The sequence below is a fragment of the Amblyraja radiata genome, chromosome 15 (assembly GCF_010909765.2).
Source record: "Amblyraja radiata isolate CabotCenter1 chromosome 15, sAmbRad1.1.pri, whole genome shotgun sequence".
NCBI classification, from domain to species: domain Eukaryota; kingdom Metazoa; phylum Chordata; class Chondrichthyes; order Rajiformes; family Rajidae; genus Amblyraja; species Amblyraja radiata.
In genome coordinates this window covers 6597676-6614166 of record NC_045970.1, presented here as the reverse complement: position 1 = coordinate 6614166, position 16491 = coordinate 6597676, and the positions used below count along the sequence as shown (strand labels likewise).

The following is a 16491-nucleotide window of genomic DNA, read 5'->3' as shown; positions in this document are numbered from 1 at the left end:
TTTCTTCGGTATTCACCAAGGAGAAGGATATTAAATTATGTGAGGTAAGGGAAACTAGTAGAGTAGCTATGGATACTATGACTTTCAAAGTAAAAGAAGTACTGACACTTTTGAAAAATATAAAAGTGGATAAGTCTCCAGGTCCTGACAGGATATTCCCTAGGACATTGAGGGAAGTTAGTGTAGAAATAGCCGGGGCTATGACAGAAATATTTCAAATGTCATTAGAAACGGGAATAGTCCCCGAGGATTGGCGTACTGCGCATGTTGTTCCATTGTTTAAAAAGGGTTCTAGCAATTATAGACCTGTTAGTTTGACCAGTGGTGGGCAAATTAATGGAAAAGATACTTAGAAATAATATATATAAGCATCTGGATAAACAGGGTCTGATTAGGAACAGTCAACATGGATTTGTGCCTGGAAGGTCATGTTTGACTAATCTTCTTGAATTTTTTGAAGAGGTTACTAGGGAAATTGACGAGGGTAAAGCAGTGGATGTTGTCTATATGGACTTTAGTAAGGCCTTTGACAAGGTTCCTCATGGAAGGTTGGTTAAGAAGGTTCAACTGTTGGGTATAAATGCAGGAGTAGCAAGATGGATTCAACAGTGGCTGAATGGGAGAAGCCAGAGGGTAATGGTGGATAACTGTTTGTCAGGTCGGAGGCCAGTGACTAGTGGGGTGCCTCAGGGATCTGTGTTGGGTCCTTTGTTGTTTGTCATGTACATCAATGATCTGGATGAAGGTGTGGTAAATTGGATTAGTAAGTATGCAGATGATACCAAGATAGGGGGTGTTGTGGATAATGAAGAGGATTTCCAAAGTCTACAGAGTGATTTAGGCCATTTGGAAGAATGGGCTGAAAGATGGCAGATGGAGTTTAATGCTGATAAATGTGAGGTGCTACACCTTGGCAGGACAAATCAAAATAGGACGTACATGGTAAATGGTAGGGAATTGAAGAATGCAGTTGAACAGAGGGATCTGGGAATAACCGTGCATAGTTCCTTGAAGGTGGAATCTCATATAGATAGGTAGGTAAAGAAAGCTTTTGGTATGCTAGCCTTTATAAATCAGAGCATTGAGTATAGAAGCTGGGATGTAATGTTAAAATTGTACAAGGAATTGGTGAGACCAAATCTGGAGTATGGTGTACAATTTTGGTCGCCCAATTATAGGAAGGATGTCAACAAAATAGAGAGAGTACAGAGGAGATTTACTAGAATGTTGCCTGGGTTTCAACAACTAAATTACAGAGAAAGGTTTAATAAGTTAGGTCTTTATTCTCTGGAGCGCAGAAGGTTAAGGGGGGACTTGATAGAGGTCTTTAAAATGATGAGAGGGATAGACAGAGTTGATGTGGACAAGCTTTTCCCTTTGAGAATAGGGAAGAATCAAACAAGAGGACATGACCAGAATTAAGGGACAGAAGTTTAGGGGTAACATGAGGGGGAACTTCTTTACTCAGAGAGTGGTAGCGGTGTGGAATGAGCTTCCAGTGGAAGTGGTGGAGGCAGGTTCGTTGGTATCATTTAAGAATAAATTGGATAGGTATATGGATGAGAAGGGAATGGAAGGTTATGGTATGAGTGCAGGCAGGTGGGACTAAGGGAAAATCATTGTTCGGCACGGACTTGTAGGGCCGAGATGGCCTGTTTCCGTGCTGTAATTGTTATATGGTTATATGGTTATATGGTTTATGTCTGGCTGTGGCAGCTTTGACAGTCCGGAATCGCCTTCCAGAGGGAAGTGATTCAAAGAGTTTGTGGCCAGGGTGAGAGGAGTCAGAGATGATCTTACCCGCTCGCTTCCTGGCCCTTGCAGTGTACAGTTCATCAATGAAGAGAAGGTTGCAGCCAACAACCTTCTCTGCTGATCGGACGATTCACTGCAGCCTCCGGATGTCGTGCTTGGTGGCTGAGCCAAACCAGACCATGATGGAGAAGGTGAGGACAGACTCTACGATGGCCGTGTAGAATTGGACCATCATTGCCTGTGGCAGATTGTGCTTCTTCAGCTGCTGCAGGAAGTACATCCTCTGTTGGGCCTTTTTGACATGTGTAGTCGATGGTGGCCCCCCATTTAAGGTCCTTGGAGATGATGGTTCCAAGGAACTTAAATGACTGCACAGATGTGACTGTGGTGTTGTTGATGGTGAGTGGGGTGAGGGGAGGGGGAGTTCTCCTAAAGTCTACAATCAATTCCACTGTCTTAAGAGCATTGAGCTCTAGGTTGTTATGATGGCACCAGGACGCCAGCTGTGTCACTTCCTGTCTGTAGGCAGATTTGGTGTAGAGAGAGTAGAGGAGAGGAGAGAGTACGCAGCCTTGCGGTGCTCCTATGTTGAGGGTCTGTGGGTCCGAGATGTGCTTTCCCAGCCTCACACGCTGCTTCCTGTCTGTCAGGAAGTTGGTGATCCATTGACAGAGGGGTTCAGGCACAGTCAACTCCGAAGGTTTGGAGTGTAGTAGCTCTGGCACAATGGTGTTGAATGCAGAGCTAAAATCAACAATCTGGGTGAGAAAGTTTTTTCTCACCTCAGTCCTAAATGGCCTGCCCTTTATTCTAAGACAGTGGCCCCTGGTTCTGGACTCGCCCAACATTGGGAACATTTTTCCTGCATCTAGCTTGACCAGTCCTTTTATAATTTTATATGTTTCTCTCAGAATCCCCCTCATCCTTGTAAACTCCAGTGAATACAAGCCTAGTCTTTTCAATCTTTCCTCATATGACAGTCCCGCCATCCCAGGGACAAATCTCGTGAACCTACGCTGTACTGCCTCAATCACAAGGATGTCCTTCCTCAAATTAGGAGACCAAAACTGTACACAATTGTTGGTACGGGTGCAGGAAGGGAAAGAAGGTTTAGGGCTCAGCATAGGGAAACCAGTGTGGAGTAAGGAAGGTCCAACAGAGAGGAGGAAATTGGTCATAGAGCGGGTACATCGTCAGGAGGAAGCAGTGAGATGTATAAGGGCAGTAGCTCAGGTTAAGCTGGGACAGTGGATGAACTGGGAAAGTGTAGAAAAGAGGAAGGACCTGTGGTGCATGGAGGCGGGTCCTGTATGTTTCCTTATAAGGGCTATTTATGATGTGCTGCCATCACCGCAGAACCTCAAACAATGGGTAGGTGGGGACCCGGCGTGTCCCTTGTGTACAGAGGTGGCAATGTTGAGGCATATTTTGTCAGGATGTAGGACTAGTCTCTCTCAGGGTCGGTATACTTGGTGGCATAACCAGGTATTGAAGTGTATCGCTGTAGCAATTGAGAGGAAGAGAGTACAGATGGATTCAATGGGCATCAGGACTGGGAGTGTGGTGATTATTGTTGTCCGTGAGGGAGAGAGAGGTGGAGGTGGGAAGTTTTCAGACAGGTGTGAGTCAGGCCAGTTACGGGGAACCAATGATTGGGAGATGCGGGTAGATTTAGGAAGAAAGCTTGTTGTTCCGCAGGGAATCATTAGTGCTAGTTTGAGGCCTGATACAGTGTCATAGTCAGTTAGTCAGTGGACAGTGTATTTTATACAACTGACAGTGCCCTGGGAGAACAGTGCATGAGGCTGATGAATGGAATAGGCTTAGATATGTAGAGTTGGCAGCAGAAGTTGACCAGCAAGGATGGGGAGCAAGAGTACTTGCGGTAGAGGCGGGTTGTAGAGGTTTCATAGCCAGATCAACCACGTCGCTATTTGGAGAGCTGGGAATCCGCAGACAGAGTTTGCTTCAGGCTGTAAAGCAGATGTCAGAGGCAGCAGAGCAAGGCAGTAGGTGGATTTGGTGAAGAAGAAATAGTGTCAGTTGGGGGCAGAAAGGAAATGTATAACATGCAGTTTGTGTATTTCTTTGTAACTGTAGTCTGTGTAAGTCTTATGCAAGGGTGATATTTGTGGTGTTACAAGCTAATGATGGGCTGGGATTAGTGGAAGATAGGATGTAGGTGTTTAGCATTTGTAAGAGTGAACTAATTGGCTCCAGCTTCCTTTATTTAGTAGATACTGGTAGCAGAGGTGGTGAGAGTGGGGGTGGTTCTGGGATGGTTCTGGGATGGTTCTGGGATGGTTCTGGGATGGTTCTGGGATGGTTCTGGGATGGTTCTGGGATGGTTCTGGGATGGTTCTGGGATGGTTCAGGGATGGTTCTGGGATGGTTCTGGGATGGTTCTGGGGTGGTTCTGGGGTGGTTCTGGGGTGGTTCTGGGATGGTTCTGGGATGCCAGAACCAATTGCTGAGCCTTCCCGAGGTGTTGTGGGCCTAACTCAATGAAACACCATTGAAGGGAGGTGCCCACTTGATAACCCCAATGATATATTTGTATCCAGTGGCGGACTGGCCAGGGTGTCAGCTTGCCCGATGGCAAGTGGGCCCCTGATGAAGTGATAGCAACTGATGGCAAGTGTGCCCCTGTTAAATGACAGCATTATAGTTGTGGGTGGGCCCCCTTGTTCTCCTGGCAACCAATATTTTAAGACCCAGTCTGCCACTGCTTGTATCTACAGGATTGTCAAGTCAAGAGAATTTATTGTCATGTGTCCCAGATAGGAAAATGAAATTCTTGCTTTGCTTCAGCACAACAGAATATTTTAGGCATAAATAAATACGGATGTGTCCATATACCATAGAATATATATATACACACACATAAATACACAGATAAAGTGCAATAGGCTGTTATAGTTCAGAGTTTGTTTGAAGTTGGGTTTAATAGCCTGATGGCTGTGGTGGAGAAGCTGTTCCTGAACCTGGATGTTGCAGATTTCAGGCACCTGAGGGTAGCAGGGAGATGAATGTGTGGCCAAGATGGTGTGGGTCCTTGACGATACTGCCAGCCTTTTTGAGGCAGCACCTACGATAGATCCCCTCGATGGTGGGGAGGTCAGAGCCGATGATGGACTGGGCAGTATTTACAACTTTTTGTAGTCTTTTCCGCTCCAGGGCACTCAAGTTGCCGTACTGTTTTTTTTTTAAAGAGCTTGTTAATATGCAGATAGCTGTTTTTTGCATACGGAGTTATTTATTGTGAGTTGGTATATTTAGTTAGATAGTTAGATAATACTTTGGCTTTGGGCTTGGTTTTCTTAGTTGAGCGCTTATCCTGGAGTTACAGCACAAGTACTTTGTGTTTTAATTGTAATTTAAATTAACATTTAATCTGCAAATACACTAGTTCCTAAAAATACCAGAGAGGCTAAGGATGAGATACATTTTGTTTGAAATAAAAGCAGGAGCAGCTGCAATCAGTTCTGCAACTTCAAAAGTCACAGTAAAATCATAATCTCCTGAATATGTCAGCTGATATATCCATTGATAATATACATATTTGTCCATTTTACTAGCAAAAATCCAGCCAGTATATTTAGTGTAAAAACACGAGAAGAACCTATTCACTTTATTATTCAAATACGTAAATTACATTCATTGATTTTACTTGATCTAACGCAAACTTATTTGTGTTTCTTTACATATGTTTTCTTTAGTTTAGATTCGAGCTACACTGCGGAAACAGGCCCTTCGGCCCACTGAGTCTGTGCCAACCAGCAATCCCCGCACCCTAACACTATCCTACACACACTAGGGGCAATTTACAATTGTACCAAACCAATTAGCCTACAAACCTATACGTCTTTGGAGTGTGGGAGGAAACCTGAGCTCGCAGAGAAAACACACGCAGGTCACGTGGAGAACGTACAAATCTTGTAACAGACAAGTACCCCATGTCAGGATCGAACCCGGGCATTTGGCGCTGTAAGGCAACAACCTTACCGATACACCCCCGTGCCGCAACTACGACTTTCCTACCTCTCTCTTGCTCTGTCCTAGCTCTGACTATCTTTTTGTTTTATTATTATCATATCTTTATTGCTTCCTCTTGCCTAACCTTTCCTGTTTCTCTCGTTCCTCTATCCATTTTCTTTAAAAGAATGTGGCATTTCTATTTTCTAATACAGCCACTCTCTTCCAATCAGTCATCTCTCTCCTGCATCACGCTGCCTTTGAATTACGTGGTTAGCACTTCCTTCGCCTCATCCTCTTTGTTCACTTCCTGTTTATTTACCCACTTTCATCGTCTGCCATTGTGTCGGACTTAGACTTTTAAGTTTCCAAACTCCATTTATAAAACTGGTTTTTAGAATCATCAATAAGTTATTTCAGGATACATAACTGTGAAAAGAATAATAGATTTGACTATTCCACAACAAAAGGATATTTTTGTGTTGGAAGGAACTGCAGATGCTTTATAAACTGAAGACAGACACAAAGTGCTGGAGCAACTCAGCGGAATCTGTGACCTGCGTGGGTTTTTTTTAGTTTAGTTTAGAGATACAGCGCAGAAACAGGCCCTTCGGCCCACCGGGTCCTTGCCGCCCAGCGATCCCCGCACATTAACACTATCCTACAACCACTGGGGGAAGGGAAGAAGAAAGAAACCTGTACATCTTTGGAGTGTGGGAGGAAACCGAAGATCTCGGAGAAAACCCACGCAGGTCACGGGGAGAACGTACAAATTCCATACAGACAGCACCCGTAGTCGGGATCGAACCCGGGTCTCCGGCGCTTCATTCACTGTAAGGCAGCAACTCTACCGCTGTGCCACCGTAAACGCCCTACTTCTCTCCGGGAGCTTTGGTTTCCTCCCACACACCAGCATTTTGTGTCTATAAAACAATATTTTTATTTGAAAAGTATTATCTGGTCTCAGAATTACACAACTGGAAATTATTATTAAACTTGTTAATAAACACAAAATGCTGGAGGAGCACAACAGGCCAGGCCGTGTCTCTGGCGAGATGGAATGGGTGATGTTTTGGGTCGAGACCCTTCAGGCTGAGAGTCAGGGGAGAGGGAGTCTAGAGATATGGAAGAGCACAGTGTGAAAACAACACATCAAAGCAGATGATGCTAAGGAAATGTAGACCGGTTCATTGTTGGCTGAGGGGAAGGTGACAAGGAGGCATGCAATCAGTACAATTAATCAGGAGGGCAATGAAACTAGTCGGAGAATTAGGATGGGGAGGGATGGGAAAACAAGGGTTACTCGAAGTTTGTGAAATCAATATTCATACTGCTGGGTTGTAAGCTGCCCAAGGGAAATATGAGGTGTTGTTCCTCAATTTGCGCTGGGCCTCACTCTGACAAAGGTTCAAAGGTTCAAAGGTTATTTATTGGTCACATACACCTAGGTGTAGTGAAATGCTTCTTGCCAATGCAGCACATAAAGAAAGAATACAGACATAACATTAATAAGAGATTTAAACATAAAGAACATCCCCCCACAATGGTTCCCATTATGAGGGAAGGCACAAAGTCCAGTCCCCAACCCCAGTTCACCCATAGTCGGGCCTATTGAGGCCTCCACAGTTGCCTCTACGGAGGCCTGATGTTCCTGGCCGTTCTCGCCGGGTGATGGTGCTCCGGCGTCGGGAGAATCCTCGCAGCGGCTTGGGAACCTTGGAACGGCCGCTTCCGTACTGGAGGCCGCGGTTTCCGAAGCCGACAAGGCCGCGCCGGATGGAGCTCCACTACTGGCGATCTCGTCGCGAGATCCCAGGCTCCCAGGCTCCCAGTGTACAGTTCAGCGCCGCCGCCCGCAGCTGGCCGCTCCTCAGACCCGCAGCTCCGCGATGTTGTTCCCGGCGGTCTCAGCTCACCGGAGCTCCAGCGCGGCGACCCGGGCAAGGCATCGCCCGCTCCACGATAGCGCTCCAGCGCTGTGCCGCTGCCGAAGCCGTGGTTCTGGGCGGTCCCCAACAGGAAACGCCGCTCCAGGCCCGCTGGTAGGCCGCGATGACGGGTCGAAACTGCAGCCCGGAGAAAAGCTGCCTCTCCGACCAGGTAGGGACCCTGAAAGGTAGTTTCCCCCTCCCCCCCCCCCCCCACCCTGCATAAAAAACAGACTTGTTAAATTGGTCAATATTCATAAATTCAATATGACAATATTTAAGATAAATATTAGTCATATAGCACTTTGGCTCAACTTGCCCATGTCAACCCATGGGACATCTACACTAGTCCCACCTACGCATATCAGACCCATATCCCTCTAAACCTTTCTAAGCCATGTACTTTTCCTTGTAAAATCCAACATCCACTCTGTGAAAACGGTACCACTCAAGGCAAAAGGAATCACGGTGTGGTGCGGCGTGGCGCATCCCAATGGCTGGCTTGTCTCGCCTGCCGTGGAATCAGGAACCTGCCCGGAGAGGGAAGCCACGGAGACGAGGACAGAAGGAGATCGGACAGAAGAACCAGGAGGTCTTGCCTGCTGTCCTTAAGGTCGGCTGCGGCAGGCCCCCCCCCCCCGGGAACAAGGGCTGAAGAGGGCCGTGCAAGGAGAGGGACGATGGTTCACGGGATGATCGGGATACAGGCGATGGCTGCAACGGGCCTCTGTGGCCAGCTACAGCTGGGATTGTAAAATGACACCAAAATGGCACATCTTGCATATAGACTCAGTGGGCTGTTCTGTACATTATGTACTGAGCAGGGGATTGTGTTTATGTATGATGAGTGTGTGGCACCTTCACACCCACGTTGGTATTGCATACAGCCTGTTACCACTGGCAACTTGCCAGCAGCCACACGAGAAGGCCCAGCCACAAGAGCACAATAACAACTCCATCAGACGCACTCATTGGCCTTATCTGCACACTGGTTATGATTGGTGAAATTGTAGGCAAAAGGGGCCTTCTGGAATAAATGTGACACATGGTGTCTGGCTCAGCTAGGTGTTGTTTGTTCTTTGCTTTCAGTAGATCCTGCAATAGTCTGGCTAAGCTGAATGCAAAAAAATATTTCACTGTACTTTGGTACATGTGATAATAAAGAAACCATTGAACTATTCAATCTTTCACCTCTAAGTATAAATCTATGTCCCCTGGTTCTTAATTTCCCAATTATTTGTAAAAGCCTGCATTTACCCTATCTATTCCCCTCATGGTCTTATACACCTCTATAAAATCTGGCTCGAAGGCCGAATGGCTCGAATGGCTCGAAGGCCGAATGGCTTACTCCTGCACCTATTGTCTATTGTCTATTGACTCCCCTGCCATTCACTGTGAAGGCGTTGCCCTGGTTTGACCTCCAACGATGCAACACCTCACACTTATCTCCATTCAACTCCATTAACCATTCCTCAGCCCACTTGTCCATCTGATGAAGATCCTGCAGTAATTTTTGACAGCCATCTTCGCAAAGAACAATACCAACCACTTTAGTGTCATCTGCAAAATGTATTAATTATGCCTTTTACATTCTCATCCAAATCGTTGATGTAAACCACAAACAGCAATGGGCTCAATACCGATCCCCGAGACGCACCACCAGTCCCAGGTCGCCAGTCCAAAAAAAGTTGAGTCCATGCTTGGCCATGCAGTCAATGATACACTCACCATGGTTAGAATGGATGAAGGAGAAAACCGCGTTCTCTCCCGCTGTTGGTACCTGATGAGAAAAAATTAAATGTAGTTTGATAACTTTGCATAAAGTAGCCCAGTGACTTCCCATCGGCAACAGGAGACTTATGGGCCTGTCCCACTTGGCGATTTTCAAGGCAACTGCCGGCGACTGTCATAGTCGTAGCAGGTCGCCGAAAAACCAGCGACAACCTACATCATCCTGGCGACAACCTACATCATCCAGGAGAAGCTCATTGGCGTCAAACCCACTGTCGGGGAAAAATTGTCAACATGTTGAAAATTTAGCGCCGACCAGAAAGACGCTACAACTTTTTGCGCAACTGAGGAGACTACTCCCGGCGACCACCGGCGAACATGTGGCGACTAACTAGATGCCTGTAGTTCCCTAAAAAAAATTGCATAGTGGGACAGGCCCATTTAAAGTTGTTGCAAAAGATTTGCAGGTCAAGTTTGGAATGATCCAAACATTAAGGTGGTGAATTTTATTCCACTAGCAATGCAGCCCCTACTGTACTCTGAGGCTGCAATTTTGATTATGGCGTGTGGCAGATTTTAGTGAGGATATCCTTGTTGAAACTAAGATGTCACACACACAATTTCTTACTGAAGTTCAGCTCGGGTTCTTCCCAGAAGCCCTTTGTGGATATGACCTTTGGTAAGAACACATCTCCAACGTCTCTTCTTAATGTCTGTGCGCGCCTCTCACTGTCCCAGTCCCAATGGGAAGTAAGTAAGTAAGTACGTTTATTGGCCAAGTATTCACATACAAGGAATTTGCCTTGGTGCTCCGCCCACAAGTAACAACATACCATACGGTGACAGTTACGAATGACTCAGAAAATACTAAACATTAATAATAATAAGACATTAATGATAAAACACCATTGATCATGCATGTGAACCAACAAAATACCCGATCAAAGGGAGGCTACAGATTTTTGGCTGTTGAGTAGAGCAACAACTTGTGGATAAAAATTGTTTTTATGTCTGGCTGTGGCAGCTTTGACAGACCGGAGTCCCCTTCCAGAGGGAAGTGATTCAAAGAGTCTGTGGCCAGGGTGAGAGGGGTCAGAGATGATCTTGCCCGCTCGCTTCCTGGCCCTTGCAGTGTACAGTTCATCAATGGAGGGAAGGTTGCAGCCAATAACCTTCCCTGCTGATCGGACGATTCGCTGCAGCCTCCAGGTGTGGTGCTTGGTGGTTGAGCCAAACCAGACCATGATGTAGAAGGTGAGGACAGACTCTACAATGGCCGTGTGGAATTGGACCATCATTGCCTGTGGCAGATTGTGCTTCCTCAGCTGCTGCATGAAGTGCATCCTCTGTTGGGCCTTTTTGACTGTGGAGTTGATGGTAGCCCCCCACTTAAGATCCTTGGAGATGATTGTTCCCAGGAACTTAAATGACTCCACAGATGTGACTGTGGTGTTGTTGATGGATCCGGACCGCAACGGCCTTGAGCCCCAGGCCGAGCTCGGCGATCGTTTGCCTGCTTCTGCTGCTGTTGGAGGTGAGACGTTGCGTCGCGCCAGGGTCTTGGGCCTGTCCCACTTTGGCCGTCAGTTACGTGACAGGCCGGTGGCGCGCAAAGATTTTGTTTGCTTCAAAACTTTCGGAGACCCGCTCGATGTCGTGCACAACTACATACCCCTCCTCGCTTCTCAGTGGGACCGGCCCCGCGTGGCCACACGATGCCCGTGCGCCTCAACGCGACCACGAGGTCACGTAATTTGCGTGCCAAGGACACGTAAGTGGGACAGGGCCTTAAGAATTTCAGTGCTTTTTCTGGGACATTTGACAATAAAACACTCTTGACTCTTGACTTGCTGTTCCCCCATTGAGTTCAATTACCTCTTAGTGGCGCTGTTGGTGAAATCATCGTCCCAATTTCCCCCCACTTGATTGCACCACAGTAGAACCAGGCGCACCTCTGCGTTTTGTGCTGCCGGTCTAACTTCAGCTGGTACCTGCCCACATTTAAAAGACAGCACCTTTAATCATTTTCTTTGAACAAATAACACCACCTGCAAAATGAACAACAAGGTGGTTTCGAACAGAGCCATGAATACAATGGATACGGATTCTTAGGTGACACGGTGAATCTAATAGACAGGGGCGCGCGTTGTGTTTTTGAAAGTGGGGGGGTGAGCGATCACTGATCACCAGCCTCGGGGGTACCCGGCGAGGGAGCGGAGAGATCGAGTGGGGGGAGGGTGTGGGAGGGGGGTCCCACAGTAGGGATTTTTTGGAGTTTGATGTATTAAAATCATGTTTTGGTGCATTGTAGAAGTATGATTTCAATGTTTTTTTAAGACAATGTAGAGCCTACATGAGAGATAGGAGCAGGTGATTATTATTTTCATTATTGCTTGTCCTCCACAAACTGGGGGATAATAATACTGGCCACCCCCCACCTCAAAAAATGGGGGGGGTATATCCCCCACCCACCTGGGGCACCGGTCACCAGGTTCCAGGTATCAGGGGATCCGATCACCGCGGGATCTGGGCGACAGGTCACTGAGGTACTGGTTACGGGGCACCCGCGTGTACATGGATGGGGTGACGGTGGGACTGCCCCGGCAGCGGGGCTCAGGGTCAGTGAGACAGGGTGGCACACGTAGTACCCCATGACCCGAGGGAGGGCAGAGCGCCCCGGGTGGGTGGGTGGGGTACGCCGTGGTGGTGGGGGGGAGGGGGGGGATGTTGGTGCGGGAGGGTGTCGTTGGGCAAGAGGGGTTGTGTTGCGCTGGAGATGTTGGCATGCAGGGAGGTGTGGAGTTGGCACCAATATTGCTGCTGGTGTCGATGGTGCAGTTGGTGGCGGCCATTTGGCCCATTGAGCCCAGCCCGTCTATTTGAACGAGCACCCTCCTAGGTCCCCTTTTACCTTGTGTAGGAAGGAACTGCAGACGCTGGTTTATACTGAAAATAGAAACAAAATGCCTGGGTAACTCACTGGATCAGGCAGCATCTCTGAAGAAGGGTCCCGACCCGAAACGATACTTCATCCATTCATTTTCTCCAGAGATGCTGCCTTACTGAGCTACTCCAGCATGTTGTGTCTATCTCCCCTATCCCCTTGCACCTTCCTCACAGACTTTTACAACGTTTCCCCTTCAGTGCTAGGCCCAGCCCTTTTTATGAAGGGTCTCCTGAAGCCGATTGCCTCTGGTGTGATCACCGAAGCCCATGTTGTACATCTCTTTGTTTGTTCCACCACAGGATTGTGAACATGCTCTCAGTCTCTTACCCCCCTCCCCCGCAACGTAAATAGCCCGAGAGTCTACACATGACTGAGACCTTTCATTGCTCACCCATTCTGGCTTCCCTACGAACTCTTGACATCTGTCCAGGTGCGAGACCAGAGCTGACCCTGGAATCTATCCGGGATTAGCCAGTGTTTGGCATGGCAGCTCTGTGTATTTTTTGTCCCTGATTCCTCTATCAATAGGAGCAGGAAGGTTGGGTTGTTCAGCAGCGTTCTCCATTAGTCCGACCCCTTGACCCTTCCACACGGCTCTGTGTGTGTGTGTGTGGGAAGCCTCCACTCTCCCTCCACCCCACCCGCCGCCAGCCCGCCCCTACCGCGGTGAGTTGCTTACCCCCCCCCCCTCCTGGTGTGTTATGGGTGAGGTTGGTGCTTGCTGTAGACATTGAACCATCCGTGTCGGTCACTAAAGTACATCCGCTGGGCTGGCCGCTAACTCCCAGGGGAAACAGCGCTAAAAATGTGGGGGGGGCTGCAGCCCCCCCCAGCCCCGCGGCCAGTGATAGTCATAGAGTGATACAGTGTGGAAACAGACCCTTCAGCCCAACATGCCCACACCGGCCACCAATGTCCCAGCTACACTTGTGCCACCTGCCCACATTTGGTCCGTATCCCTCCAAACCTGTCCTATCCATGTACCTTTTTTTAAATTCAAAAATACTTTATTCGAGAAATAGATACAGTGTATACAATTAAACATGATCCTTACAAAACTCCATCCAACATTCTCGGAGGCTGCATATACATTCAATAGTGCTTACACAAATGACATTTATCTCCCCACCCTTGCCACTCATGTGGCCCACTGGCGTGGAATCCCTTCCCTTATTTTTGAGGGGTGTCTCCACCAAACCCTGCCCCCCATGTCCAGCATGAAGGACCCCAGACTGTGGTCCTCCCCCACCGAGCCTTGGCGTTGGCTGCACCAGCCACCAAGCTTCAGTGCGTCCCTCAGCACGTACTCCTGCTGTCTAAAGGGCCTGTGCCACTTGGGCGTTATTTGCGTGTCATTTATGCGACATCATTTATGTCACGTCGCACGACTCGCACGTCGTGACGCGCACGTGATGTGCGCAAGGTGCGCATTACGTGCGCACGGTGAGGCGTGGCGGCATAGGCAGTGACGCGCGATGCCCCAGGGTTTTGGGATGTACAAAATCTTCGCGCGCCACCTGCGTGACGTGCAAATGACGGCCAAGTGGGACAGGCCCATAACTGTTTCTTAAACGTTGGGATAGACCCAGCCTCCTCTGGCAGCTTGTTCCATACACCCACTATTGAAGGGGGGGGGGGGGGGGTGGGGGGGGGGGGTGACGAGTGTTGGCAACAACTGTCGGGGATTTGTGGCGAAATAAAAATTGTTGTGGGTTTTTAAAAAAAGATGTGGATTGTGCTCAAGAATGAACTTGCAGATGAGTGGTGAAAATGCAACGCGTACAGTTACAGGGAACTCCCACTAAACCTGCAACAAGTCGCAGTCAACAGTCCCATTACATTAGGACGAGGGGTAAAGGGAGCAGAGGCTGGATGCATGAGCGTTGAGTTGGCTGGCCCCTTGTGAAGCAGCCTCTGGGGGTGGCGATGCAACCAGAAGGCACTTTGCTACAAAGCACCGCCCCCAAGTTGCCTTGGCCCGGACACACGGGCGAGTGCAGCCAGCCAGGCAGCAGGGCAGTGGCAGTGTGAAGCAAGCAAGCAAGCAAGCCGGGTTGCTTTCATTCACCATGAGTGCACGCTTTGAGCCGGGGGACGACCCCCTCGCCTTGACTGTGGAGACTGAGCGTGATCGTGAGGCTGAGGTGGGACAGCAGGGCAGCGGGGAGTCGGCAGCGAGTCGCGGCTACACTGCGGTGCCAGGGACGGGAGCAGCCAACACACGCTTCAACCTCGCGTCCTGCTGTCGCTCGGACAAAGTGGCAAACGACCCAAGTGACCAGCTGCCAGGTAACTGTGTTCCAGGACTCTCCCCAATACTCTATTATACTGTGGTTTATGTGTCTGCACTGGAGTTAAATAGTGAAACTTCTCCTGGTGGAAGAGAACTTTTAGCTTCTACAATGACTAAGCAAACAGCACATGGCTGAGTCATGAGGTTTGTGGGATTAAGTTACTTCCCAAAGTGTGTATTCCTTTCATCAACAAGTTCTTTGTATGTCAGAGTTGGATCCAAATGGAGTCCGTCGTATTTTTCCTCTTGGCAATTCCTTTGGTGGTGATTTATACTGGAGTTGGGAGACGCAAAATACTGAAATTAATCTTTTAAAAATAACTTATTGTATGTAGGGTCTCTTAAAGTAGTCATACTGTATGGACACAGGCCCTTTGGCCCAATTTGATCACGCCTACCAGGATACCCCATCTACCCTAGTCCTACCTGCTCATTTTCCCCATATCCCTCTCAACATTTCCTATCTGTGTACCTGTACAAAAGCAGATTAAATATTGAAATAGTGAACAGCAGATGATGGTTTATACAAATGCCGTTATAGTTTCACTTCTTCTGGCAGCTATCTCCATATACCCACCACCATCTGTGTGAAATAGTTGCCCCTCACTTCCCTATTATTTTTTTTACCCTCTCACAGAGCCTATTTCCTCTGGTTCTTGATTCGATTCAAGAACCAGATCGATCTATTTCCTGCATGACCATATATACCTCTGGATAAGGAAACCCCCCCCCCCCCCCCCCCCACCCACCCCCTCCAAGGAATACAGTCCTCGCTTGCCCAACCTCTTCCTGTCTTTCAGCCCCTCAAGTTCTGGCAACACCCTCATAAATCTTCTCTGCACCCTTTCCAGCTTCACAATATTCCAAGCAGGGTGGCCAAAACTGAACACAGTACTGCAAATGTGACCTCACCAACATCCTGTAGAACTGTAACATAACATCCTGATTTCTATAGTCAATACCCTAATGATGAAGGCCAATGTACCGAAAGCCTTCTTGATCACCCTATATCTGCCTTTGATACAACTTTCAAGGAACTGTGTATCAGCACTCCTAGATTCCTCTACTTTACAGCATGCCCCAGGGCCCTGCCATTCACTGTGTAGGTCTTGCCTGGGTTTGGCTTTGCAGAATGCAACACTCCTCACTTATCTGCATTAAACTCCATTAAGTATATGCTCAGCTCACTTGCCCAACTGATCATTGTCTCGGAAGGAACTGCAGGTCTGGTTTACACCCAAAGTAGACACAACATGCTGGAGTAACTCAGGCAGCATCTCTGTATCTCGGCACGAAATGTCACCCATTGCTTTTATTCCGAGATGCTGCCTGTCCCGCTGAGTTACTCCAGAATTCAATGTCTTGCTGTAATTTTTGATAACCATCTTTGCTACACTCACTTCAGTGTCATCTGTCCCTGGGGAATTTCCCCAAACTTTTTAGATCGCAACAAATGGAAAATATTGTCATTAGAAAAATAATACATTTCCAATAGTTGTAATGAAATGAGAAGTCTGGAGAGAAAAATTGGATGGCAAGTGAATGAATTGGCCATGCTAACAAAAGTGTGACAAATTGGAGGAACAACACCTCATGTTTTGCTTGCGCTTGCTTTCCCACTCTCTCCATCCCTCCCCCACCCTAGCTCTCCCACTAGTTTCACTCCTGATTAATTTTACTGATTGTATGCCTCCTTGTCACATTCCCCTCGGCGAACAATGAATGAACATTGTGTTCAAAAGGGAACTGCAGATGCTGGAATATCGAAGGTACACAAAATTGCTGGAGGAACTCAGCGGGTGCAGCAGCATCTATGGAGCGAAGGAAATAGGCGACGTTTCGGGCCGAAACCCTTCTTCAGA

The 16491-nt window shown here is 48.0% G+C and overlaps 1 protein-coding gene across 1 annotated transcript in view; it reads left to right on the top strand.

The window, feature by feature from the left end:
• The window catches only part of slc35g1 (solute carrier family 35 member G1), a 65052-nt gene that overhangs the window by 6609 nt on the left and 41952 nt on the right, over window positions 1-16491 (top strand). Inside the window, exons 2-3 of the mRNA XM_033034736.1 lie at window positions 12636-12679; window positions 14248-14625. Coding sequence (XP_032890627.1) covers window positions 12636-12679; window positions 14248-14625 — 422 coding nt within the window. The remainder of the gene's footprint in view (window positions 1-12635; window positions 12680-14247; window positions 14626-16491) is intronic.